General features: G+C 36.9%; 1 protein-coding gene across 1 annotated transcript; it reads left to right on the plus strand.

Moving 5' to 3' along the window:
* The first annotated feature begins 188 nt into the window (after window positions 1-188).
* KCTD18 (potassium channel tetramerization domain containing 18) lies at window positions 189-27,393 on the plus strand. Its single transcript, XM_069070109.1, has 7 exons — window positions 189-467; window positions 3,868-4,071; window positions 6,383-6,594; window positions 8,286-8,473; window positions 18,638-18,732; window positions 21,024-21,126; window positions 25,545-27,393. The coding sequence occupies exons 2-7, from the start codon at window positions 3,915-3,917 to the stop codon at window positions 26,056-26,058; spliced, it is 1,269 nt and encodes a 422-aa protein (XP_068926210.1). The 5' UTR covers window positions 189-467; window positions 3,868-3,914; the 3' UTR covers window positions 26,059-27,393.

Consider the following 27,393-nt stretch of genomic DNA (forward strand, 5'->3'; position numbering starts at 1 on the left):
CCTTCACTGCTTCTCTACAGAAGACTCCTTGCTCCGCCGGGTCACGGCCCCTCCCAGCGGCCTCGGGCTGGACTGGGGGGGAGGGGCAGGCGCGCGGCCAGGGGGCGGGGCTTCAGGCTTTGGCCTCCGCCCCCGCCCCTGCCCGTACGCGGCTGCCCTTGGTGGCCCGCAGTGGCCCACGGGGGCCGCACGGGGGCGCAGCCCGCAGCCTGGAGGTCGTAGAAGGAGGAGGAGGTGCTGCCGAAGCTGCTGCTGCCGCCGCCGAAGCCTCCGCTTCCACTTCCGTGTCTGGGCCGGCTTTGTGCCGCCGGCCTGAGGTCGACGTAGGGGAGGGAGGGAGGGAAACCTCATCCCGGGCTGCCCCGCCTCGGCTCAGCTATCCACGCCCTGTCCGGCCCCCGTTCCGAAGCCAGTAGGGGCCTCGGTTCCGGGCCGGGGCAGGCGACCCGGGAGAGGCGGGGACGCAGGTAAGGAAGGCTGGGGCGGGGACCGGGGGAGGGGGGAGATCACGGATGGGGCTCTGGGATGGGTGATGGGGGCGAGGCCTGAGCGCGCCTAGGTGCGTGAGGGGAGAGATTCACCCTCAATCCCTGGGCCCGGAGGTCCGGGTGGCCCCCCCCCCGGCGCCTGTCTGCGGGAGCTCTGCGTGACAGGGAAAGTTCCCAGTGCCAGCCCCTCCCGCCCATGTTGCGGGGGCGCGAGCAAGCACAATACCCCTTCCTCCGCCCCCGTCCGCGAGCGCAACTCCTCCCCCTTCTCCTGCGGCCCTCCGCTGCCCAGCAGGATGTCTCGGCCGGGACCTGGACGCGGGATGTGTTTCCATTGACCCGTAATGGTGGTTTGCATGGGGTAGAAATGACGATCCCCTGAGTGCATTTGGGGAGAATGAGGGAGCCGAGCTTCCTTGCGAGTAGGGTTGGTTTCTTTGTATTTGCATCCCCTGTTTGGCACATAGTAAGTGCTTAAAGAATGCTTGTGGAAAGACGGATGGATGGACGAATGGACTCCACTGTTGGAAACCTTTTGGGTATTGATTCAAGTTATCAATTCCAATTCAGAAAATATTAAGCGCTTACTAGGTGAGCGTGCCAAGTCCGACATGAATTAGTTTCTCTTGCCCTCCAAGAGCTTACTTTCTCTTGAGGGGAGAGGTGGAGAAAAGAAAACAAAAAATAACTGACCTGTGGTAAGTAAGTAACCTTACTTAGAGTAAGAGTTTCATCATCTTTTTTTCTTCTCCATCTTGCTCTGGCGAAGCCTATGCACTCCTCTGATTAATGTTTTTAAATGCATAAAACAAAAATATACGATTATAACAGAAACTAATAATGAAATAGTCATTGAAAACAAACACAACAAAAAGCAAAGCACAAATAAGTTCACAAAACTCTTGTTAAGAAACCCTGCTCTAGAGAGAACTGAGAAACTGCTGGAGAAAGATTTGAGGAAGGGAGAGAGCACAAGCATCTAGGGAGAGAGATCAGGGAAGGTTTCTGGAAGAGATAGCACCTGAGCCTGAGATGTTTAGAAAGTAGATGGAGTCGTTTTACTTTCTCACCATCCCTGATACCGAATGGCCAAAACACATTGTTGGGATGTTCTCCGGGCTCAGGTGGGGGGGTGGGAGGCGCCATGGGGGTTAGGGGAAGAGTCCATTCCTTTGCAGACCTCTAGAGACAGAGATAGTTATGCTAGGTGGATATTTGAGGAGATACAGTTTGGAAGCCAGGAAAATTTGGGTTCAGGTTCTGCCTTTGACACATACTGGTCTTGTGCCTCAACCTTTCAGTGCTTTAGACAACTCTCTAATGAGTATAATTTGCAGAGAAGGTGCTGACCTGCATTGATTGGTAGAGTATTTCCTCACTTAGGTGGTTCCTAATACCAGTGAAACCACAGGTCCTATCCCTTTTTTTAAAAAAAATGGGAGATGGTATGATTGGTCTTATTCAGTCGATGTGGTTATTCCTCAGATTCTCTTTGATTTTTCATAGAATGAGGTCCAAAAGCAATTTAAAACTAAACAACAACAAAAAAAAGTAAGGAAAAAAGCAGGGTTGTCTTTTGAGCCTTTTAGTAGAGATTTTAAATTTGGTCCCTAATTTTAGGTAATTTAATTGTTGGAACCAGGAATGACTTCCATCAAAGAACCTTTTAGGTTCCTTTAACCACTGTCAGTGATATTTCATTGACCTCTTGCATTTGATCCTTTTAAAAATGGTTTTTAAATGTTATCCCTCTTAACACCATCTAGAAAATTCAGCCAGTGTCATATGCATACAGTATTCAGCAAACTAAAAGATATTCATTATAGAACTTGGAGGATGTCTGCCAGTATACTCAGAACTTTGATCTTAAGCGACCAAGTATAGGGATAGGTTCTTCTTTAATACTTAAACAGGTATGAGTACTCTCTCATTAATTTCTAGTCTTAGGGGAAAAAAAAAAACATTTTCATTATTTGCCATGGCTGAAAGTATTCATTACTTGGTGGTAACTGTCTGGTGATGAGCCAGTTCTGGTAATAAAGCTAATTCTTGTATGAAAGACATAGACAGACGTCACTGGGTCCTTACTTGAAGCCTTTCCAGCTTGGTAGGACTTGCCAAAGCTTGCAAGATATTGGTATAGTTTTTGATGACCTAGTGTCACTTCTATGTTGAAGCGAGGCATCAAAATAGAGTTTTAGTAGAAAAGGCCTTAGTTAATAAGAGTTAAATGATAGTTATCACTGTTAACCTTATCTGTTCAGCATTTATTAGCAATTAGCTACTTAGCTGAATATTTTATTGTTTAAATTCTATCAAAAAATAATAAACTCTTGAAAAACTGACTACTGATATCTTTAAAGCCTTATTTCCTACCACTTATTGTCCCCAAGTGGAGCTCTTTCCATTCCTTACTCTAGTCTTGCCCTCCCCTTTCTCCTAGCAAAAATATCTCTACCCATTGAAATAATTGTCTAAGAAACTAAAGTATCACCTTCTACATGCAACCTTCTCTGAGTCTCCCCTTCTGCCAGCTATGTTGTCCTGCTTTGTACCTCTCATGCCTCTGCTTGATCTTTTCTATACATTTACTTATATTGTAAGTTTTAGTATAGTTAATTTTTATGTATGTCTGACTCTTCTCTTTACCTATTAAAATATAGGGACCTCAGTCCCTTGAGTCAGAAACCAAGTAGTTTTTCATTTTTGTATCCCCAGTGTTTAGCCATAGTATATTGTCCAAAACTGTGTTGGAGATGTGATCTCATTGATATAGTATGTAGGTACTTCTTCCAATAACATAAATGTAGCCTGTCCATTTCTTTTACATTCTGGCTCTATTTATGTTGTCTCATAAATCTGCCATGGTAGAGGGGGCCTTCCCCATGTGTTGGAAGACTTCCTTGAGTTCTTTGGACTCCTGCAGACTTATTAACTATCCTCAGTTTTCACTGATTGGTTTTTTAAAAAATTTTAGCCATAGTGCCTTTAGTAACTATTTATTAAATTGTATTTAAATGATAGCTTTTAATTCTGTCAAGGTTAACTTCAGTTATTGTACTTTAGAGTATATCTGAAAATAAAATTATTTTGTAGTTCATTATTTTTATTTAATTTTAGTTTTATAATTTAAACCATTTAGTCAGAAAATATTTGTATAAGAATCAATAATTTTTTTAAACCCTTATGATATTATACCTTTTAGCATACATTGAACTGTCTTATGTGTTAAAGCACTTTAATTCAGTGTTGCTGTCACTTAAGGTGAATTGTAAAACCTTGGAAATAGCTTGCTTCTCATGTATTATAGGAAAATAGTGATTGTATATATCTCTTTTATTCACTCATGGAAATTGATATGAGCACAACTGTTTTGCAGATTTGGATAGTACTGTGGCCTAATAATTAGGACAGTTGGTGGGAGCAATGGAAGGCAGCAAGGCAGAAGAGGTGCTGGATATTCTCAGACTTAATGTGGGAGGCTGTATTTATACAGCCAGGCGTGAGTCCTTGTGCCGCTTTAAGGAGTCGATGCTTGCATCAATGTTCAGTGGACGATTTCCTCTAAAGGTGGATGAATCTGGTAAATGTATTAAAGTTATAAACATTGTTACAAATCTTCATGAAAGTGGGTTTCCAGTTCAACTGCTCTTCAACTTTCTGAAATTAGATGGTATAGTGGATAGAGTGCTGGGCCTAGAGTCAGGAGGACCTGAGTTCAAATCCAGCTTCAGATATTTTTTAGCTTTGTTATCCTAAGCAAGTCACTTAACTGCTGTCTGCCTCAGTTTTCTTATCTGTAAAATAAGGATAATAATAGCAACTACCTCCTGGGGTTGTTGTAATGATTAAAAATGAGTTATTATTTGTAAAGTGCTTTGCAAACCTTAAAGGACTATATAAATGCTAGCTAATAATAATAAGCATATTAGTTAATAATGTCATTGAACAGAATGATATTTGGCATTTTCTTTATTGTTATTTTATATAAAAATGAAAGAAGTGTGCCTTTCTTTATTCAGTCTAGGCCAGTGTACAAAATCCGTGTTGCTTTGACTCATTTAGGGAAGAAATGAGAACTCATCAAGGCCAATAGAGATCTAAAAATGTGATTAATTTTACTTGGAAATTCAATTTACATTAGAGCAACTTCATGGATAAAGGTATTTAGGATGATTAGATGTATTAGTCTCTCCCTGTGTTCTTCACAGTAGAACGCTTATTTCTGTGGAGAGAGCAGCTGTCTGATGTACAACTGACAAAGAGCAACTAATGTAAGTGTAGAATTAGTGTTAGACTTGTTGCGTAGTCTTGTTACATGATCTCAAGTATGCCTGAGGAAACATTTAAATACAGTGATGTATCCAGAAGAATAGAAAGATAGATGCAAAAGTTACTGCGAGATACAGAAGGAAACTTTAAAAACACAATTCCAGAGCTCTGATGCTGTTCTTAACCATCTTTTCATTTGCCTGGGGCCCATGGAACCTGTTTCATGGTTCCTGTTTGATCAGAAAAATTGAATGATTCTGTAGAGTTAGAGGTGTTCCTGCTACTAATGCCAGTGAAGTCAAAAAAAATTACTTTCTCAGCTGAATGACAGCTGGGAAAAGACAATAAAACCCTCCACAAAACTGCAACTCCATGTTGATAGCTCAGGCCTAGAGTGCTAAGTTAGGAAGAAGATAGGATTCCAGTTAATAGACAGTATCAGGGATACTGAAACTTCCCCTCTCACCAGATCTCCTCCAAAATGCTGCTGTTTCACTCTGTTTTCTAAGCCACCACTAGGAAGGAGTATCCCAAAATTGGGATAGATTGGTGAGCAAAAGGAATTTTCTTTGTGTTGGTCTGTTTAACTATATAATATTTAGAAGCAATATTTAGTTTGTTATATTGTCCATATTTTTCAGTTTAAGCACCAACAATGACTGGACTTAAATTTGAAATACAGACATCAGATGTTCCTTGAAATATTTTAGGACCTGGCATAAAATGTCCCTTGCATATGTCATTACCATAGTAGGTCTCATGTCCTCGAGATAGGGGGTGAATCTATCCCTACTTTGTGGATAGAGAAGGTTCTTCCTTCCCCATTGTGCTACAAAACTATCTACAAACTATACCACAAAACTGTTTAGTCTTATACCTTTCCTTCCTTACCTAGCGTGAGGGACAAGTTCCTTTGTAGAAAAGTAGCAACTAGAGGCTTCTTTTGCTGGGATCTGGTGGTGAGATGTGTTCAGTGTGCCAAGTACCAGGGTGAAACTTGGAATACATTTTCCCATAGAAATAATGTTATAAAAAGTGATTAGTTTCCCAGGTCAGCTCACAAAAGTCAATTTAACCCATAATGTAGCAGAGTTGTAATACCACCACATCAAGCAACTGACTTACAAATGAACTTTTATAAAACCCATTTGTAAACTGGGGGCTGTGTATTTGCTGTGTTCCTGTTTCTAGATAAGTGATTACTGTGATTTACCGTTGTAGCTTTTTATTTGCAAATATGTTTTATAAACAGTCATGTCAAGAAAGTCAGGAGACCTGAGTTCTAGCCCCAGCTCTGCTACTTAACTTGCTTTGTGAACTTGAGCAAGTAGATATCTCCCCATTTGCCTCCAGTTTTCTCATCATTAGAATAAGGGATTTTACTCATAAGATTTTGTGAGTTTTTTTAGTTTTTTTTCCTAAGTGAAACTAATTATCAGGCAAAATTAGGAAAAAAGCAAATAACTGCTTTTGTAGAAGGTACCCATTAAGAAATATAGCATAAGCACCAAATGATCTTGAAAGATCCATGGCCTGGTTAGGTACAGATTTGGCTTGGTGAAATTTTGTTGAAGGGCTTATTCGTGTGTCTAATCATTTTTTTGTATTATGTATATTTCTAGGAGCTTGCCTTATTGATCGTGATGGGAATCTGTTTAAATATCTTTTGGATTATCTTCATGGGGAAGTTCGGATTCCTAAAGATGAGCAAACTCGAATTGCACTGCAGGAGGAGGCTGATTACTTTGGCATCCCTTATCCTTATAGTTTATCTGACCACTTGGCCAATGAAATGGAGACATATGCTTTAAGGTCAAATATAGAACTTAAAAAGGTCTTGGCATTTTCTTAAGTTTCTTTTAAAGTATTTATTAATTTATATCAGTCAGCACAAAACAATGAAAGCACATATTTTAAATAGCATGTTTTACATAAAAATTGTGAAGACGTTTCATTTTCCTAATTTTAGAAGGGAGAATTCATGCACATTTTATGCATTGGACCAAAATAACCACTCTGTAACAATAAGTATATAAACTTGTTATTGTGTCTTGGGACCTCTCATAAGGTTAATGTTTTTCCTTTTTAATTTGAAAGAAATTACTTTAACATTTAAATTATACATACATATATATTCTCATATATATACACATATGTATATATGTAGAATTTTTTTTCCTCATCAGAGAAACAGTATTCCTTGATTACTTCTCTTTAGGAATGTTCTGACTATTGTTGAATTTGTTTGTAAATTAACAGTGATGTATTGTGGCACATGGAGGGGTGGTCTCTACCATAATTGCTCCTTATGTTAGGAGAATTGCCATATTGAATAAAAATTCTATTCTCACCAAATTTAGTGAATATAATAGTTTGTAAATTTGAGGATTAATTTGTGTCATTTTATGACCATTAAAGCTTTTTTGCATTATGCTTTTTTTGATCATGTTTTTAGCACTTAATATGACTCATTGAGCTTTGTTAGTTGCCTTTTACTCTAGTAGTAGATGTTACACATTTTAGAAGGCATTTGGTACCAATTAAAATTGAGTTAGATTAATTTGTTTAGTCTGCTTTATTTAGCGCTTATGTCAGAGACTTTAACCTAATAGCCCATCACTGTAGTATGATGAAATTGAAGGAATACTGTAAGAGACCTCAGGCCATAATGCTCAGGAAGGACATCTGAAAGTCTTTTAATCAACCTTCTTGGGGCCTCTTACTGGCTTTCCTTGTTTTGCTACTGAATTTGTTTTAGGAATTGATTTAGATAAATGGATTAATTTCTATGGACATCAGTTGCTTCTTCTATAAAATGGGATGAAAACCTTACCTGTTTGAAAGCTGACTGCTGGGAAAGATAATCTTTTGAAATTCTATAACTTTAAGATGTATTTTTTGTGATTCTTTTAGTCTTAACTAATAATCAGGATAGAGATTATTATACACACATTCAAATAGTACACATTTATTTAATGTTTACTATATTGATAGCACTGTATTAGGAACTGTAAAAGAATCTATCTGGACCAAGTGTCATGTATGTGTGTGTGTGTGTCTATCTATTTGTGTGTATATATGTATATGTGTGTCTCTGTATGTATGGAGAGACACACACTTGAGCACACACACATACACATGCACATGCACATACGACATTTGGTCAGCATTTGATCCAGGAGATTTCAGTGTGGTTTGGATAGACAAGATAGGAACACATTAAAAAAATTATTTTTAAATGTAGACAGCCTAGCACTGTGGCTCCTTTCATAATCTCTGTTACTGTATAGGCTAAAGCTGTTGGAACTTTTAAGCTCTGAAATTCTGAACTTCAGTGGGTTAGGCTATTGGGGTACCACAGTACATTCAGCGTTATGTGTTGGAAGCTGCATTTAGCCCCAGGTCTCTGTTAACTCCAAGTCCAGTACCCTTTTGACCATACCATATTGCTTTCTGAAGAGAAAAGTCAATATGGCAAAATCATTCTCAATAAACTAAATTTAGATTTTCTGATTTCTGTTCCAGGCTTTGACAGACTTTTGTGATTCTTATGGGTTAGCCTGTAACAAACCTACTGTTTGGGTTCTACACTATCTTAGCACATCTGGTGCAAGCTGTGAGAGTAGAATTATTGGTGTGTATGCCACAAAAGCAGATGGAACTGATGCTATTGATAAACAGCTAGGAGGAAGAATTCGTAGCATTTACAAAAGGTAAGTACAGATTTTATTGTGAAAAAAAGAAGCAAAATTTGCATAACATTACTTTCAATATATGTTACAAAAAATGACATTGTTTGACTGTGAATGACATCAAACTCAATAAAGTTTGTATTTTTACCAGAACCGTGAAAAATATGAAAAATTCTTTATTTAAATTAAAGGAGTTTTTAAGGTAGGGTAGGTGTGCTGGATACTTTAAGAAAAGTTTAGGGGCGGCTAGGTGGTGCAGTGAATAGAGTACTGGCCCTGGAGTCAGGAGGACCCAAGTTCAAATCCAGCCTCAGACACTTGACACAATTACTAGCTGTGTGACTTTGGGCAAGTCACTTAACCCCAACTGCCCTCCAAAAAAAAAAAAAGAAATGTTTATAATAGAAGAACAGTTTTATTGATATAATTTTTTTGCAAGTGCTTTGTCATTAGCCTTACATCTTTAATATTTTTGGGAATCATATTATCACAAGATTTAGAGGGAAAATAGTTCTCAGATCTTCTAGCCCTCTCTACCCCCTTCCAAAAGAAGTAACCGAGTGTGTGCTTGTTATGAGTTTTATCTTAAGGAGGTCACAAGGTATTTGAGAAGAATAAGGGATTAAAAATCAGGAAATCTAGATAATCACAATTCTTCTTTGGCTGGCTGTAGACAATTTGAATAGGAAAGTTTTTCTAAAACACCCACTTTGCTGTATGTCATTGGGCAAGTCATTATAATACACTGTCTTGTTTCTTTTCATTCCTCTTTAAACTCCCTTCAAGCAGAATTTTTATCCTCAAATCAAATGTTTTAATATGGATCTTCTTTAAGGGTCTGTCCTTGACCCTCTTCTCTTATTCCTTTACATTCTTTCTACTGATAATTTCATTCAATTTATAGTATCCACTACCTTTCCTATGTAGATGACTAAAATCTGTATTAGTCTTTTTAACTCTTTCTGTGATCTTTAGACCCACATCTCCAGCTGCCTTCAGGCATCTTTACCTGAATTCTCATGGACTCCTCAAACTCAACATATCCAAGATCAAGCTTATCTTTCCACCTAAATTTGTTTCTTCTCCAACTTTACTCTTTCTGATTGTGGCACCATCATTCATTCATTCAGTCATGTTTGAAACCTTAAGGTTGTCTTTTAAGTTTTCCCTTTCCTACTTCTCATATTTAGTTAGTTACTAAATCCTTTCAATTCCACCTTCAGAGCACATCTAGCATCTCTATCTTTTTTTTCTGTTTCCTACTGCCTCTACCCTATCATAGGCCCTCATTGTGCCCCCTGTGGACTTCTTATATTAGATCTATCAACTCCTATTTTCCTCCCCTCCTAGCCATCCTTCAGACCCAATACATGTGATCAGAATAATATTTTTTCTATCTTATTCTGGCCATATTACTCTACTGATAAAAGTTCTTTGGATTCTTCTTGCCTTCCAAATAGAGTTCAGATCTGTTTTTGTCTTTGAAGGCTATCTATAATCTGGTACTGTGTTATGTCATAGGGTTCCTCTTCACATACACTGCACCCAGCCCTAACTCAGTATAGTCTCTGATACTCTCCACATCTGTATTTTTGCTCACACCATTTCATTTGTCTCAAACGCACCCCTCTCTATCCATTGAATTCTTACCCATCCTTTAGAATACAACTCAAATGACACCTTCCATGATGCCTTCTGTGATTTTACTCCTATTTCAGGTCTGAACCTTCCCCTAGGAACCTCAGAACTTGTTTGTAGCTTTTTAATGTAATTGACATGTAATGTTGTATATTATGGTTATCTGTGTTCATGTTAATCAAATCACAGTCTTATAAATGTATAACTAGAAGTGACCTTAGAGGTCTTATAGTTCCTTATTTTATAGATGAGGAATCAAGGCCCAAGGTGGTTAAGTGACTTGTCCAAAGTCATCTAACTAGCAGAGGCATGATTTGAATTCAGTTCCAAATCCAGTTCTCTTTCCACTTGTTCTCTGTCTACTTGTCCCTCTTCTAGACTATAAGCTTTATGAAAATAAGGTCTCTTATTTGTGTTTCATATCTTCCACTTTGCCTAGCATTATGCTTAGCCCTCAGTAGATTTTTTTAAACAATTATTTAATTTCTCCCCCAATTACAAAACTTTAAAAACAGTTTTAACATTTAAAAAAATTTTTAGTTTAAAATTCTCTCCCCTCTCCCCCATTGAGAAGGCAGGCAGTTTGATATAGGTTATACCTGTGCAGTCATGCAAAAGACATTTACATATTAGCCATGTTTTGGAAAAAAAAACATGGAGAAAAAAGAAAAAAACTACCAAACAAGAAAAATAAAGAAACTAAAAAAAAGTATGCTTCAATCTGCATTCAAACTTCATCAGTTTTTTTTTATCTGGAAATGGATAGCATTTTTCATCATAAGTCCTTAGATCATTGTATTAATGAGAAAAGCCAAGTCACTCACAGTTAATCATGGTACAGAATTGTTATTATAATCATATACCACAACTTGTTTAGCCATTCTCCAATTCATGGGCATCCCCTCAATTTCCAGTTCTTTGCCACCCCTACAAGAGCTGCTTTGAATATTTTTGTACACATAAGTCCTTTTCCATTTTGTTTTTTTATCTCTTTGGGATACAGCCCGAGTAGTGGTATTGCTGGGTCAAAGGGTATACATGATTTTATAGACCTTTGGGCATAGTTCCCAGATTGTTCTACCGAATGGTTAAATGAAATTACATCTCCTATAACAGTGCATTAATGTCTCAGTTTTCCCACATCTCCTCCAACATTTGTCATTTTCCTTTTCTATCATATCTAATCTTATATGTGTGGGGTGGTACCTCAGAATTGTTTCAATTTGCATCTCTCTAATCAGTTGTGATTTAGAGCATTTGTTTCATATGATTATAGATAATTTTGATTATTTCATCTGAAAACTGCCTAGTCATATCCTTTCATCATTTATAAATTGGGGAATGGCTTTTATTTTTATAAATTTGAATCAGTTATCTATATATTTGAGAAATGAGGCCTTTATCAGAGAAACTTACTGTAAAATTTTTTTCACAGTTATGATTACAAAATGTATCTCCTTCCATCCTATTACTGCTCCTGTTTAATCCTATTCTCTCTCTCCTTTCACCCTTTCCATCCTCAAAAGTATTTTGCTTTTATAACCTCCCCAGTTTTCCATCGCTTGTGTCAGTCTCCTTACCCTTACTTATTCCCTTTCCTTCCTACTTTCCTGTAGGGTGATAGATTTCTATACCCAACTGAATATGATGATCAATGGAGTCTTTCAATTTCTCTTTTACACTTTGGTTCTAGACTTTTAGGACATTTTTCCTTGATAAATTCTTGAAAGATGATATCTAGGTTCTTTTTTCTTTTTAGTCATGACTTTTCAGGTAGTCCAATAATTCTTAAATGATCTCTCCTCAATCTGTTTTCCAGGTCAGTTGTTTTTCCAAAGAGAGATTTCACATTTTCTTCTATTTTTTCATTCTTTTTATTTTGTTTTATTGTTTATATTTCATGGAATCATTAGCTTCTGCTTTTGTATCTCTTTTTTACATTTAGCCTATTCTGCTTTTTAAGGAATTCTTTTCTTCACTGGATTTTTGTACCTCTTTTTTTTTTGTTTTTTAAGGTGTTATTTTCTTTTGCCTCTTTTACCAAACTGTTAACTCTTTTTTCATGATTTTCTTGCATTACTGCCATTTCTTTTCCCAATTTTTCCTTTGCCTCTCCTGTTTAATTTTAAAAATTCTTTTTGAGCCCTTCTAGGAATTCTTCAGTAGGAATTCTTTTTGAGCCTGAGACCAATTTACATTTTTCTTTGAGTCTCTGAATGTAGCAGTTTTGACTTTGTGATCTTCTCAGTTTGTGTTTGATCTTGTTAGGGTAGTGACTTTCTATAATGGAGTCAGGATCATCTTTTGTTGTTTGTTCATTTTCTCAGCCTGTTTCCTGACTTTTAAAACTTTATATTAATGTTGAACTCTGCTCCCTGAGTGGCAGGGACACTGTCCCAAGCTTCAGTTATTTTTTTGTGTAGCTTTTTTCAGAGCTACTTCTGGGGGGTCTGTAAGTTTTCAGTTCCTTCAAGGTGGTATGATCTAAGGAGAGGTGTATGTACCACTCCCTGGCCTGTGAGGGACCACAAGCACTCTCTTCTGGAAATGTGACCAGAGTATGCTAGTGCTCCTCTTAAGCCTTCCACTGATTCCCAGGGTTGTGACTTGAATCCAGATGTGGGCAGTGCAGCAGAGTCCTGTCCCCAGTGCCAGTATAGGGACCCCATGACCTCCTTCTGACCAGTTCAGCCCCTTAAAAATAATACAATTAAAGGTAGTGTGTCATAATATGTAGAGGGCTAGTTTTGAGGCAAGAAGAGCTGGGTGGAGGAAGACCTGGATGGAAGTCCTGTCTGTAACATACTGCTTGTGAATCCTAGGAAAGTCACTTAATCCCTTAATGCCCTAAGACCCCAAGTTATAAAAGAGTTGCTAGTCTTCAGTGATAGAGGGGGGGTTAATGAAATCATAGGCCTAAAGCAGCCTTTAACTAGGTCACAAGCCCTTTGTGAGCAGGTATTGTCTTGCTGGGATTTTTTTTTTGTATCCTATAGCATATGCCAGGGGGCATTATGGTTAGGTATTTTGTAAATTTTAGGTTTTTTTCCCTCATCAAAGTATATAATGGCACTTCAGTCTTTCTTAATTGCACTTGGAATGAAATAAATTATTTGAAGACTTAACTTGAAAGATTTCTTTTTCCATAAATATTCTAGAACAGTGTCAGTTTTTTACTTTACTCAGTCATATTAGTAGTTTCTTAGCCTTTTCAAGTATGAAGAACATTTTTAATATAAATTTTTTTTCATATACGTTCAAATGTTGATAGCTATACTCTTGATAGCATCTCTTGAAAAAAATACATGGTGACCAAAAAAGTTATTTTGAAAATTTGAACATTTTGAATTCCATAAGACTTTAGAATGAATTTGTCTTATTATAACAGCATCTTAACCCATTTGAAAAATGGTAATACCTGTTCATGTGAAACATTATTCAGTCTATAGAAAACATTTTTGCATATTATACTGAGAAATTTAATGAAGTTTCTGGTACTGTTACTTTTGGAAATTAGAAGTCTGGTTGGATTGACAAAACATTTTCAACCTTAAATCTGGTTCCACATCCTCCAGCTTGTTTGAGTAGTTAGATTACTGTGACTGTAAGTGCAAAAAATCCATTTTACAAATGTATTTTATAGGAATAGGAATGAGGTACTTCATAGTTTTATTAGATATTTTTGAGATTTTTGAATGAGCAAGTAACTAGAAGTGGACCAGATCCTTTTGTATAAAATCTTCCCTCCCTCTGCCCTTTTCTCTCTTCCTTCCCCCCTCCCCTTAATCTTTTTTCTCCCTACGTGGGTCTCACTGAAAATGCAGCCGTCACCTAGGGACTTGATCCTACTTCTGATCAGCACAGGAGCTCTTAGTCCATTTCTGCTATAGGCCACTTTGTCTCTCCTTAGACAGTCTGATGCCCCCATCTCTCACTGTCAGGGAATCACATTAGTGGCATTGTACTTTGTGTCTACACCTGATTGGCTTAGGCCACTTCAGCTCAGAACTTTCATCCTTTAATGATCCCCCAGCCTTTGCCTTCCCTAATAGTGGCAGTTACTGGCCTGGCTTACCACACCCAGCTATGCAGATTAGTTTTATTTTGATTTTTAAAATATTATGTATTTTTTTTAATCAGCAAAAGTCCATCTTCTCTGCCACCCTTTCTCTCCCCTGCGTTGAGAATGAGAGAAAAACAAAGCCCCTGTTATCAGTATATGTAGTTATACAAAACAAATTTCCATTTGGTCATGTCTAAATGCACACACACACACACACAAACGCACGTGCACATGCGTGCACACATGCTCTTTTTCTTCACTGAGTTCTTTACCTCATTGCATGTTCCATCATTACTCTTCTGGGATTGTGGTTGGTCATTACACTTTTCAGAGTTCCTAATTCTTTTGAAGTTATTTGTCTTTACCATGTTGTCGTCTTTTTTATAAATTTTTCTCCTAGTTCTGTTCCCCATACACTAGTACATATAAGTCTTCATAAATTTCTCAAAAACCATTCCTTCATCATTTCTTAAAGCATAATAATATTCTGTTATATTTATATACTATGATTATTTCCCAATTCTATTCCCATTCTTTGTTAGCTCAAAAAGCTATAAATATATTTGTACATTTTGGGATTTGTTTTGCATTGTAATGTTTTATGTTGATTTGTGATTTTGTTTAGTCCTAAACTAATCACTTCCTTAGTCAACCCTCCCTCTATTTCTCCCTTCTACCTTCTCCCCTTTCCCTCCTATTTTTCTGTTAAGTGAAATGTATTCCTGTAGCCAGCTGTGTATGTTTTCCATCCCTCCTTTGACTAGTTCAGATGAGAGTTAGGTTCATGCATCAACCTCTCCCCTTCTGCTCCCCCATTCTTGTTTGAATTGATGTCTGCTTGCATACTCTGGTTATGTGAGAGAATTTTCCCTAACCTAATTTCTTTCCCCTGCCCCCACCAAGTGTATTCTCCCCCTGATTTCTATTCTTTTAAGATCTTCAGTACATAATACAACCACTCCCAAGCCTTTCTGTCTGATTAGACTCCCTCTGTGACTTTCAGTGATGATGGGGTTCACAGGGAACATATGTATCATCTTCCCATATTAAAATGTAAGGATTTTTTTCTTGTTTAATAACATAGGATATTGATTCACTTTTACCTTTCTATGTTTCTCTTAATTCCTGTTTGAACTTCATAGTTTCTACAAGGTTTCTTCAGAGTTTCTTTATTTTCATCAGGAATGCTTGTAATGTAATGCCAAGCAAAGGCAACTTCCCAAGGTTCAAAATACCAGCATAGGTGCTCTCCATTTTATTCAGTGACAAATTAAGAACAGAGAAGATCAAAATATGACATTATTCAAAATACAGCATTTACTAAGTGTGATTAAATAATCTCCAAGTACTACCCCACCCCAGGACCTTACATTCATTCAATCAATTACAAAGTCCGTTCTAAATACTACTCCACCCCTAGGCTGTACCTTCATTTAGTCCACCACAAAACCCCTCTTCTCAAATGGAAATTAGTTTCCAATCATAAGTAAAGTACATTCATTTGTTCAATCATAGAACACAAAAAGGTCAAAAGTTCCCCACCCCTGGATCACAATTGAATCTACCCCAGAGTTACAACAAGTTTAAGCACAGCACTTAATACCCAAATGGAGGTCTTTTCTTCATCTTGACAAGAGGCAAGTTCTCAGCAATCTTTGTTCCTGGGGAGACAAAGCTTAGCAAGGCCACAAGATACATTGCCAGTCTCTTCATTAATTCATCCTCTGTCTGCAGAACAGTCCTAGGACCCCTGAAAACATTAGCAAAACCCTCTCCCAGGATTTCTGTAAACATACAACAAGAAAATCCTTCTTCAGGGCTTCTGAACCAACAGCCAGGTTCCAGACCTTCTGCTGGCAAAACAACATCAAAACAGACAAAGTACCAGCAAAACAGCCATGTCTCCTCAGTCCTTGGCAGCTCCGGGGGCAGGTCTCAAAAGTCCAGGGCAATTCAAAGTGGCCCTCAGCAATCCTCTCAGTCTCTCTCTGCCTCCATGAGGGTGCTGCTTCCAAAAAGTTCTTCTGCCTCTCTCTTGTGTCTCTCCAAATCTACGTCACCAGCTCCTCCCAGTTCAGGACTTTCTTTTCACTTCAACAAGTCCATCCCACAGGTGGGATTAACAAGCTCTGGGTTTCAACACAATCAAACCCAAAACCAAGCCAATACAGGGGAATCTTTAAATGCCATTACTATTACAATGTTTGGCGCTATTTCAGTTAAAAATCCATTTTTTTTCCTTTGTAGATTATATTTAGTTTTGGGGGGTAATTCTTGGCTGTAGACCATTATATCCTTTACCTTCTGGAATATGGTATACCAAAAGCTTCACTTTCTCATAGTCTTATGTAAACAGCTAAATTATGTGTGATCCTGATTGTGGCTACTTAACATCTTTCTTTTTGGCAGTTTTCAGTGTGGTTTCTTTGACCTAGAATCTTAGTTTTGTCTAATAATCCTGGGAATTTTCATTTGGGGGATTTTTTTTCGGGAGGTAACTGGTAGATTCCTTTTATTTTCACTTTGTCCTCTGGCTCCAAGAGATCTGGGCAGTTGTCTTTTTAAGATTTCTTGAAATAAGATGTCTAGGTTCTTGTTTTAATCATGACATTCAGGTAGTTTGTTTTTTCAGTCAGTTTTCCAGGTCATTTGTTTTTATCATGAGATACTCTGTTTTCTTCTATTTTTTTAAACTTTGTTTTAATATTTCTTGTTGCCTTATAGTGCTATTGACTTTTGTTTGGTCTATTCTGATTTTCAGGGAGTATATTGCTTGAGCGAGATTTTGTACTTCTTGGGCCAAGCTATTCATTCTTTTCCTTTTTTTTTTTTCAAAGCAATTGGGGTTAAGTAACTTTACCAAGGTTACATGGCCATTTATTTTGTGTGGGTGTTAAGCATCTGAGGCCAGAACCGATCCTCTGGACTCTGGGGCCAGCACTCTTACTCACTGCGACACCTAGCCACCCCTATTAATTCTTTTTCTAATCCTTTCTTCCCCAGTGCTCTTTTTTTTCTCTCCAGTTTTTCCCTCTAGTAATCTCATTTCATTAATAAAAAGTCCTTTTAACTCTTAAAAAAAATAAAATCAAAATTCTTACTTCATCTCTTCTGGGAATTCTAGTTGAATTTGTGCCCAAGCTGTTTTTTTCTTATAAGGCTTTTTTTGTAGATGTTTTTGAGTCATTCTTTTCTTCTGGGTTTGCATCTTCAGTTTCCCTATTACCATAATAACTTTATCCTGGAATTTTTTTTTCTTTGCTCATTATTCCAGACTACTTCCTGACTTTGGACTTGATGTTACAGTGGAGCTCTGTGCCACTTCTGGATGGAAGGTCTGAGCTTGTTCTCTTGCTGATTTCTTGGGGCATTTAATGTTACATTGTTTCAGGATCTCAGGGACAGTCTAGGAACCTGCAAGATTTCAGTGTTCCCAAAAGAGGTCAGTTCCAGGGCATAGTCTGATTGTCACTCTACCTGATCTGAGCTCTGCAAGTTCTTGACCCTGGTTTGGGTCTGAGCAACAGAAGACTGGTGCTATCACTGTCAGCCAGCTAGGAAGCTCTGCTGGTTCAGAGTGAGAGGACTGTAGGCTTCTCTCTGTTCTGGAATTCCTGCCTTGGGTATTCCTCTGCTGGCTTCAGACTAGGCTGAAGGCTGGCACTGAGCCCCTGCTTGGTTCCTGGGGTCTGAGCACATTGCTGCTACTTGCTTATGAACTTACTTAAGATTGTTGGGAGTTGTGGGGAGTGGAAGTATGTACCCGTGTCAATCTGACCTACACGCAGGACCAGGAACTGGGTACTGGGCAACGGAGTTGCCCATTCACACCTATCCTGATCTCAGTGCCCCAGTACAGGCCTGGGACCTCTTCATGTCCTGTGCACAGTCTTTGCCTGGGTGCTGGAGTAATCTACATGGCTCCTGGCCATATCCTATCCTTAGTTTCATCATAACTCTTTGTCTGTGTCTCTATGCCAGCCTGGTCTGGAACATGAGTCACTGTGACTTTGTCTTGGATTCCCCCATCAGGATTCAGTCAGGTGCATTTTCTAGGTCTGTTTGGAAGAGGTTTTTTCTTGGGTGAAGAGGGAGACAGCAGAGCTTACTGTGCTATTTCCTGCTACTCTCCCATCTTGTCTTTACATCTCCCATGAAGGCATGTTTTAAAGAATTATGACATGAAAGTTTTTAGCAGTTTTTTTCTTTTAATGTCAGATATGGGACTATGGCATTATTAACATTCACAGACGATTCATGTCTTCACTCAGGAACTCATTGTTTATAATTCACATTTTGTTGGCACTAAATAATGACCAAAGTAATAATAATGCTTTGGATATATACTGATCTGAGGGCTTCTTCCAGAAATTCCTCAGCCGCTTGTGGGGAACCACTAAGGTAGATACAGATGTAAAATGTAGGCTGATATTAATACAGTATATTAAACATACTATTTTTCTTACCTTTAAAAATATTTCTAGAGAGGCTGGAAATAATGTTCAGTACATCTGGAGCTATTATTCAGTAACTGAATTGAAGAAGATGATGGATGCATTTGATACTTGGGAAGGTGAAGGTATGATATTAATGATTTTTTCCCATGGTAGCAGTTAAACTTTTCTCAGAACCACAAAGTGTGTTTTAATAGTCTGGTGCTTCTGTTAAGGAAGTTCTCTGAATGTGTCCAGCAAGAAATTGTCAGACTGTGCAGGATAATATACTGAGGTGGTTTAGTTAAAAGGCCATGTGTCATGAGTTGCTAGTTGTCATTATTAACTTCTTTTTATTATTTCATTGTGCAGTTCAGTGCAACAGTTTGTTTTTTTGAGTACCAACAGTATGTCTAAAAGTGCTTAAAATTCAGTTTGAAGAAGAAAATAATTTGAAGAAGGGAGAAAACATCTTATGTAGTTGAATCAAGAGAATGTGATCCAAAGCCAGTTAACATTTTAATGACACATTCCAATTTGTAAAACATATTTTTGAAATTACATTGTTTTTTAAAGGGATTCATCAAAAAATTAATTTTAATTGATACATTTTGTTTTTGAATTCACTTTTCTTTCTAAATGTGTGTCCTTCCCTTTTGCTCTATGTAGCAAAACATCTATTTATACCAAGGAATAACAAAGAGGGGAGAAATTGAATTGAACAAAACAGAACAATACATCAGCCAAGTCTCATTGTATATAATATTTCACATCCTTAGTTCCTCAGCTCTGCAAAGAAGGGCAGGAGAAGCATTTCCTCATTTCTTCAAGACCAAGTGTGATCATTATAATTGCAGTGTTTAGTTTCTTTTTTTTTTCCCTTCCATTGTTGTAGTCAGTGTATATAGTTTTTCTAGTTCTGTTTACTTTACGAAACTGCTTACTTTATTATACATCAGTTCATATACATCTTCCCATGTTTCTCTGAATTCTTCATATTTATATTTTTTATGGTGCAATAAACATTATATTACATTCTTGTATTTTTTTAATCATTCCCCAACTTATGGGAATCTGTTTATTTCTACTTTGTTACTAGAGAAAGTACTGCTATGAATATTCAAGTGTTTATTGGACATTTCTTTTAGTTTTTGACCTCTTTGGGGTTTATACCTACCAATGGGATCTCTGGGTCAAAGGGTACTGACATTTTAGTCCTTTTTTAAAGAGAAATTCTAAATGCTTTCTAGAATGAATGGAACAATCCATAGCTCCAACCGTGTATTAGTGAGCTTTTTGTAACTGCTCCAACATTGACTGTTCTATATTTTATTATCTTTACCTATTGTCTATGTGTGAAGAAAAACTTAAGAATTATTTTGATTAGCACTTCCTCTTATTATTGTTTGGAATAATCTTTCATATGATTGTTTCTAGTTTGCAGTTCTTTTGAAAACTGTTCATCCTGTTTGACCACTTAGGATTTAGAATTTGGATCCTGGCCTAGTTTTCCTTTTTAACAATTGGGAAGCAGTGGAATCATTAATGAACAAAAGGAACCTAGTATCTTTATAATATATAATATAATAGAATCTTAACTCTTACATATATGCCCATAGAAAAGGGAACAAATGTGTTAGTGGTTCTTCTTGCCCACTTCTGTGCTTTCTAATTTTATGTAAACGGTAGAACAAAACGAGGATTCTGTGTATACTTTTTAAAGAGATATTTTTAGTTGATATTCCTTGATATCCTTTAGTTGATATCCCCTTCCTTGGGGAAAGAAACTAGAATTGCATTTTCATTGTTCTATGGAACTTCTGGATGAAGAATTTTTCTCTGCTAATGGAGGTTGGCATTATATAGTTTACCTAGTATCCTGTAGCCAATATGTGCCAGATTCTGAGGCCAGTTCTCTTATCTTCTCTGCTATGCTATGTCCCCTATTCCTTACTCTTAGAAAATATTCAAGTATTTTCATAGAGGTTACATGTTCTATGCTGAATTCCTGTCCCTTTTCTTCAGTGATGACTATAAAATAACATTTACATATTTCCCTTCTAGACAGAGATTGATTATAGTACCCTAGGGAAGCCCCTTTAATGGAAAGGACCTTAAAGACCCTGTAGCTCCACTTCCTCGTTTTGTAGAGTAGACTGAGGCCTAGAGAGGACAAGTGACCCGCTCAGGGTTGCTCAGTGTCAAAGGTGGAATTTGAATCTAAATTCTCATAATTCCAATCCAGTGTTCTTTCTGTTGTGCCAGCCTTCCTCTCTCTAATGATTTGGTTGTAAATCTGTTGTGAGATTATATATATATATTCTTTTGTTATAGTAGAATGTGTGAAATTAATAGTTCTTCTGCTTGACCTTATAGCTTCTTGGTGCTGCATATTTTAATATAGGATCTCATTCTGATGTTTTCTTTTGCACTGTAGGTGTTAGCTACTGGCGTGTTCCACAGGAATTGATAGAGTGCTGGACTCTTGAAGAGCGACCTTTACAGGGAAATTTTCGTCACATGGCTCCAATTAGAAAAAGGTTATCTTTTTTATTGATTACTTTTCATTATATTGGTCAGGGATCTATATTTTTGTTGTTTTTTTTTTTTAAAGAGAAAACAATCCATGCTTCTCTTCAGATAAGTTCCAGCATGACTGAAATATAATTCGTGTTTTCCCTTATTGTCTCTTAGAACTTTTGGTGTTTATTACTTTTTTTTTTTTGCTTTTTTGGAGGGGGGAAGGCAGGGCAATAGGGGTTAAGTGACTTGCCCAAGGTCACACAGCTAGTAAGTGTGTCAAGTGTCTGAGTCTAGATTTGAACTCTGGTCTGCCTGACTCCAGGGCCGGTGCTCTATTCACTGCGCCACCTAGCTGCCCCTGGTGTTTATAACTAAATTATCTATGTCGTGTCCCATTCATTTGGATTTATTTTGACTGAACAAAATTTGACCCATCTTCACTAAAGGTTAGGAAAGGGAAAAAGAGTATTGGAAGTCAGGAGAGAGATTTAGAGAGAGATTCAAACATCAAATGAGATAACATATGCAAAGCACTTTGTAACTTGAAATGCTATATAAATGCTAACTATTGTTAAATATATTGTTAATTCAATTGGTTTAAAAAGTCACATAACTATAATTCCATCTTATTTTTATGAAGTATTTATAGTACATAGATTTATGTATACTATATTATCTGACAACAATCTTGTGAAACATATTATAAATACTATCATTCCCAGGTTATATACGAGGAGCTCAGAAAAATTAAATGATTTTCTCAGTGTCACAAAGCTATTAAAAGACAGAGCTGGGGCCTCCCCTAGGTCTTCAGACTCTTAAGTCCTGTATCTCCTCTACTCTAAGATCCTGCCTCAGTAATAAGATTTCTGTCCTAAATTTTTTTTGAGTAAATAGTATTTTATTTTTTCCAATTACATGTAAAAATAGTTGTCAGCATTCATTTTCTATAAGGTTTTGAGTTCCAAATTTTTCTCCCTCTGTCCCATCTCCCCTCCCCAAGATGGCAAGTAGTCTGATATAGGTTATACATGTGCAATCATGTTAAACATATTTCCACATTAGTCATGTTGTGAAAGAAGAAACACAACAAAAGGGGAAAAGCACAAAAAAATAAAAGAACAAAAAAAGTGAGAATAGTGTGCTTCAATCTGCATTCAGATTCCAGTGTTCTTTCTCTGGATGTGGATAGCATTTTCCATCATGAGTCTTTTGGAATTGTCCTGGTCTATCCTAAAATTTAATGTTATTATTCTAGGGTGGCATATACTGGTATTTATTTTAATAAATATATTTATTTATAAGTTTATTCTCTGTAATCAGGCAAAGTATTTAAGCAATATATCTATGTTTTCCATTTACCTTTGAAATAGATGAGAAGCAGTGTTACCTTACTGGATAGAAGGCTACCTTGCCACCAGTAAGATGGGGTTCAAGTCCTGCCTGTGACAAACACTAGTTGTGTATCCCCGACCCCGTCACTTCAACTCTCAGTGCCCCAGGCAGCTCTTTAGGATTCCTGAGTTTCATATCATATGATAGCTAACACTTATGTAGTACTTCCAGGTTTTCAGAATGTTTTCTATTTTTCACTTGATCTCACAACAACCCTGGGAGATAGGTGCTATTATTATCCCCATTTTATAGATGAGGAAACTGAGGCTGACAGAGATTAAATGACTTGCCCAGGGTCACACAGCTAATAAGCATGAGGCAGGATTTAAACTCAGGTCTTCCTGACTCTGGGTACATAACAAACTATCATGATGCTAGTTGTCTGTCTAAATTGATGGTGGAAGTTCTCCACACCAGTTGAATATAAAACTTAATATAAAATTACTGCAGAAGAGGTTACACAAATTTATGGAAGTTGAATTTGATTTATTTAAACTAGGACTACAATACGTTTTTTATAGAAAAATATGTTCGGGTTTTTTTTTTTTCAATTAAAGCTTCCGACACAATAGAAGTTTAGATGAGTGATTTTCTTTGCACATATATGAAAACCTGGTCATATCTCCTGGATATACAAATGTAAACTAATTTTTGCATCTTGAATATTGGAAATTCATAATGATATATCTTGAAATATTCTTTGCTTCTATCATCAGTTCAAAATTTTGTATTTAGTAGAATTTTATGAGTGAATAAATTATCCATTTAAAAATTAGCATTAGATCCACTCTCATACAGCTCTGAATTCAACTGTATTTTAAATATTTTTAATTATGTGTTTTTCCTCTGGTTCTAACAGACTGGATATCATCTGGTTCTGTGAATGCTGTACCCCTTTAGATTTCCTAATTTCTTGATCACTTAGTGTAGTGAGATTTCTGATTTAGTTAATGTCCTTTAAGGTTTTCTCTGTTGTCTGACATGTTTTCTGTGTCTTTCATGGATGTTCAAAGAGAATTTGTTCCAGACCTATGTTAGCTCTTTTTTTTTTCCCCAAATGATATCTCCCATTTCTTAGAGCTCCTTATTTCCTTTATTGTTTTTTTTTAGCATGCTTTCTAAAATTAGTAAATTATTAGAAGGTCTAGGCTAAAACTAGGATTCAGGCTAAAGGCTGCATCTGAGGACCTAAAGGGTCATATGCCCCTGGCAGGGGAAAAATAATGACATTTGTGGTATAGATAAATAAAAGTGAAGTCAACAGGGCTAAATTTTAGGCAAATGTATATATTATGCAGTACCAAGTATTCCATTCATTGGGATTTTTTTAACCTCTGAGCAATTTATAATGATGAATCTGAAGCTGGGGAAAATTCTGAAGTTCCTCCTGAATCATGAGAATATTTTTATGTTATATTTGTCAAAGTTCTAATGTTAATTTTATATATATATATATATATATATTTTTTTTTTTTTGGAGGGGGAAGGCAGGGCAATTGGGGTCAAGTGACTTGCCCAAGGTCACATGGCTAGTAAGTGTTAAGTGTCTGAGGCTGGATTTGAACTCAGGTCTGCCTGACTCCAGGGCTGGTGCTCTATTCACTGTGCCATCTAGCTGCCCCATGTTAATTATATTTTAATATTTTCTGATTCTTTAAGTATTTCCAGTTCATGTGTGATATATATGGTCATTTTATTAATGAGAATATTTAATTATTTAATTTTAATATTTAATTAACTAGATTCATTCCTGACGTTTCCAGTTTACTCTTTATTCTCTTGTGTTTTAGAAGCTAATTTTGTTTAAATATAATAAATACAACATAGCAAAAATTATAAGTATTTTGTGCAGATCACTATCCTAGGCTTGGGGTAGATAGGGAGTTAAGATAAGACATAGTCCCTGCTCTTAAAAAGTTTATAGTTTAGTAAATTTAGTTAAAAGGGGAAAGATTTAGAGGTTTGATCTGATACTTGATAAGCAATTTTTTCATATATAGGGAGGGAGCAAAAAATATTTCTAAAAGAAAGGGAAGAGAAACCAAATACAAAAGAAAGTGATGAAAACAGTGAAAACTAGGCACTTTAATAGTAGCCGTTTTGCACATTTTTGGTCTTGCTTTTGTTGTTTCACTCTTGGTTTTCTGATAAGCCTTATCCTTAGTTCATTATCTTCCCCAAACTTGCCTGACATTTCCCTGAATGTGACTGCGTGGTGGAACAAGCATGAAAGAGAGACTTTGAGAAGCACTTGAGCTCCGGCTCAGCCCCTGCACTGGCCCAGGGTGAGCCGTACGGCCTCTGTGGATCTCAGTGTCTCCATTTGTGAATCAGACTGACTGATAATTACTGCTCTTTGTAGAGCGCTCCCAAGTTTTATGGAGCTTTTTCCTCACAACAATCCTAAAGCCAGTAAGTAGTCTGGATGTTATCCCCATTTTACACACATGGAAAAGTAAGGCTCTGAGATGTGAAATGATTTGCCTGTGGTTACAGAGCTCGTCTCTGTCAGAGATCGGAAACTGAGCTCAGTTTTCTCTTGACCTGAGTCTAACATTCTCTACTTTATACTGTTACTGCTTCTTCAGTGATTTTCAAATGTTTTCTAAGGCCCTTTCCATCTCTGACTCTCCATAATGTATGATTCTGTTCAGCATCTCACCATACCATGGATTTGGTTCAGTTGAGGATCAAATCCTATTTCAGGTATGTAGTGATGTATTTTATAGTTCTTTCAATTGAACAGTAGACTGAGTAGCCTCTTTGTTCCCCTATGCCAGTTTCATAATTCAGTTGTTTATTGTCTGAAGTTTGTCATCCAGAACATTTCTTATAAAAGTAATGACAGCTATTTATGAGATTGTTAACTTTATCTAGTTTGTTTGGTTTTATACAGGAGATTAGCTTTACCAATTTTAAAAAATTTTTGGGCTTGAAAAAAACCTTTTTTTTTTTTGGCCTGAAGATTAACTTTGGAAACATTATTTCATTACTGTGGATTGTGTAAAATCTTGAAAATGACAGTCCTTTATATTTACAGGCGCTTGATAGCCTTGAATGAAGAGGAAGAGGATGGTGTGAACTGTAAAGCAGGACCTAAACCCATTAGATTTTTGGGTCCTTCAACAAGCACACATATCAAAGTCAAGAATTCTGCTTCAGTAAAGGTGGTTACATCTAATACTTCAAAAACCTCTTCCCAGCTGACAATTAAGCGACCCAGTAGTGGCAGTCACTTAGTTCGATGCCATACAGTGTCAAAAACCATACCTGATCCTGGCATTTCAATGGCTGTGAATTCACAGACGCCCTGTGGAACTGGAAGTGCAGAAAATGGTGAAACACATACATCTCCAGTGAAGGCTTCCCTGTCAGAAAAGAAGCCCACCCCTACTCGAGTGATCAAACTGAAGCGGACTCCTCTGTGTACTGTAACACCTTCTCAGCTGTCCTCTCCAGGAATGAATCAAACCAACCACCCAGAAACCCCATCTGCTGAAATGCCCCATACTTCTAGTGTGTGGGCTCAAAATGTGAAGAATGAAAATAACTAACAGTAACCAGTGGGGGAATTAAGATTTCTTGTCTTTATTTCTTAGAACTTCTGACCCATCTGGTACGATGAAGTTATTAACGAGTATCTTTTGATACAGTAGTCATGGAAACTATAAATTTGAGAGTTAATGGGGAGTTTGTGGGCAATAGGAGTTTTGACTGAAGGATTAAATGGTTAGGACTGAGTTATTGTTTTTAAATTTTTGCAACATTTAGTTTTTCCATAGGCATAGTTATGAACCTCAAGTTTTAAAAGAAGTGCTGGATTTGTTTTGTTTTAATTTTTTAATGGCACAAAGGCAAGAAAGCAGCTTAGCAAGCTAGTCATTAGATAATCTTTGTTCTATCTACTTTAGGAAAAAAATGATAAATTTAAACTTTAATTGGGACTAGAGCACTTTCATGTATTCATATTTATTGAAGGCCAGGGCTTGGAGTATGTCACACAGTTGGTACCTGTATTATTATATTTTGTGTTAGTTAAAAGATTGGAAAATAAAATGTTGAACTCCTAGTTTGATCAAGTGGAAATAACCCCCATCCAGTCTAGGCCATATAAACAGAAAATATAGGAAGGGAGGACATATAAGACGATACTTTGAGATCATACCTTGACTCTTAAAATTTAAGAGTGTTCTCTCTCTGTGTCTCCATCAATCTCTCTCTCTGTCTCTCTCTCTCTTTCTTTCTCTCAATCTCTCTCTCTCTCTCTAACACATGTACACACACATTCACACACACACACACACAGAGTTGGCCTTTCTTACTACATTCCTTTTGCAATTCTGTTTAGATTTAATGTAAGGAGAATTATTAGGGCATAAATTCTAGGGTACTTCTTTAGAATGATTTGATAAGAGATTGTTTTCTCTTATTTTGGTTGACAGAATTTTTTTTTTTTACATTTTGAAGGCTCTTTGAAACAACAGAAGTTGGAAGTTTAACTGTCTTTTAAAATAAAGCTAATATTTTTCAGAAATGACCGAACACTAAAGGAGGACATTCATTTGCACAACATAATTTGTATGCATATAACTATCCACATGGGAAAATGAATTTAAGATTTTTTTACAGAATATTTGGATTAATCATCTATTTTTCCATGAATATTCAGTTGCATATATTTTACCTTTTACATTTTTTATTTTATATCTGAACTCTTTCTACCTTCAAGGAATAGTATACCTTTTGTGTTTTTACAACTAATTTCATAAAACAATACTTTCTACTTCACTACTCATCAGAATACTTGGATAGATCTTAAAGAGTAAGCTAAAGATCCTTAAGAGGACTAATTTTACAAAAATAAAATAAAACTTTTCCAGAAAAAGAAA

This window comes from Petaurus breviceps, unplaced genomic scaffold (genome assembly GCF_028583685.1).
Source record: "Petaurus breviceps papuanus isolate PSGF00001 unplaced genomic scaffold, PetGlider_PUasm1.0 90804, whole genome shotgun sequence".
NCBI classification, from domain to species: Eukaryota; Metazoa; Chordata; class Mammalia; order Diprotodontia; family Petauridae; genus Petaurus; species Petaurus breviceps.

Coding starts and splice junctions, on each gene's coding strand:
- KCTD18 (XM_069070109.1), top strand. CDS start 3,915: ATGGAAGGCAGCAAGGCAGAAGAGGTGCTGGATATTCTCAGACTTAAT. Junction 6,595..8,285: donor CAAATATAGAACTTAAAAAG/GTCTTGGCATTT, acceptor TTTCTGTTCCAG/GCTTTGACAGACTTTTGTGA. Junction 8,474..18,637: donor ATTCGTAGCATTTACAAAAG/GTAAGTACAGAT, acceptor AAATATTTCTAG/AGAGGCTGGAAATAATGTTC.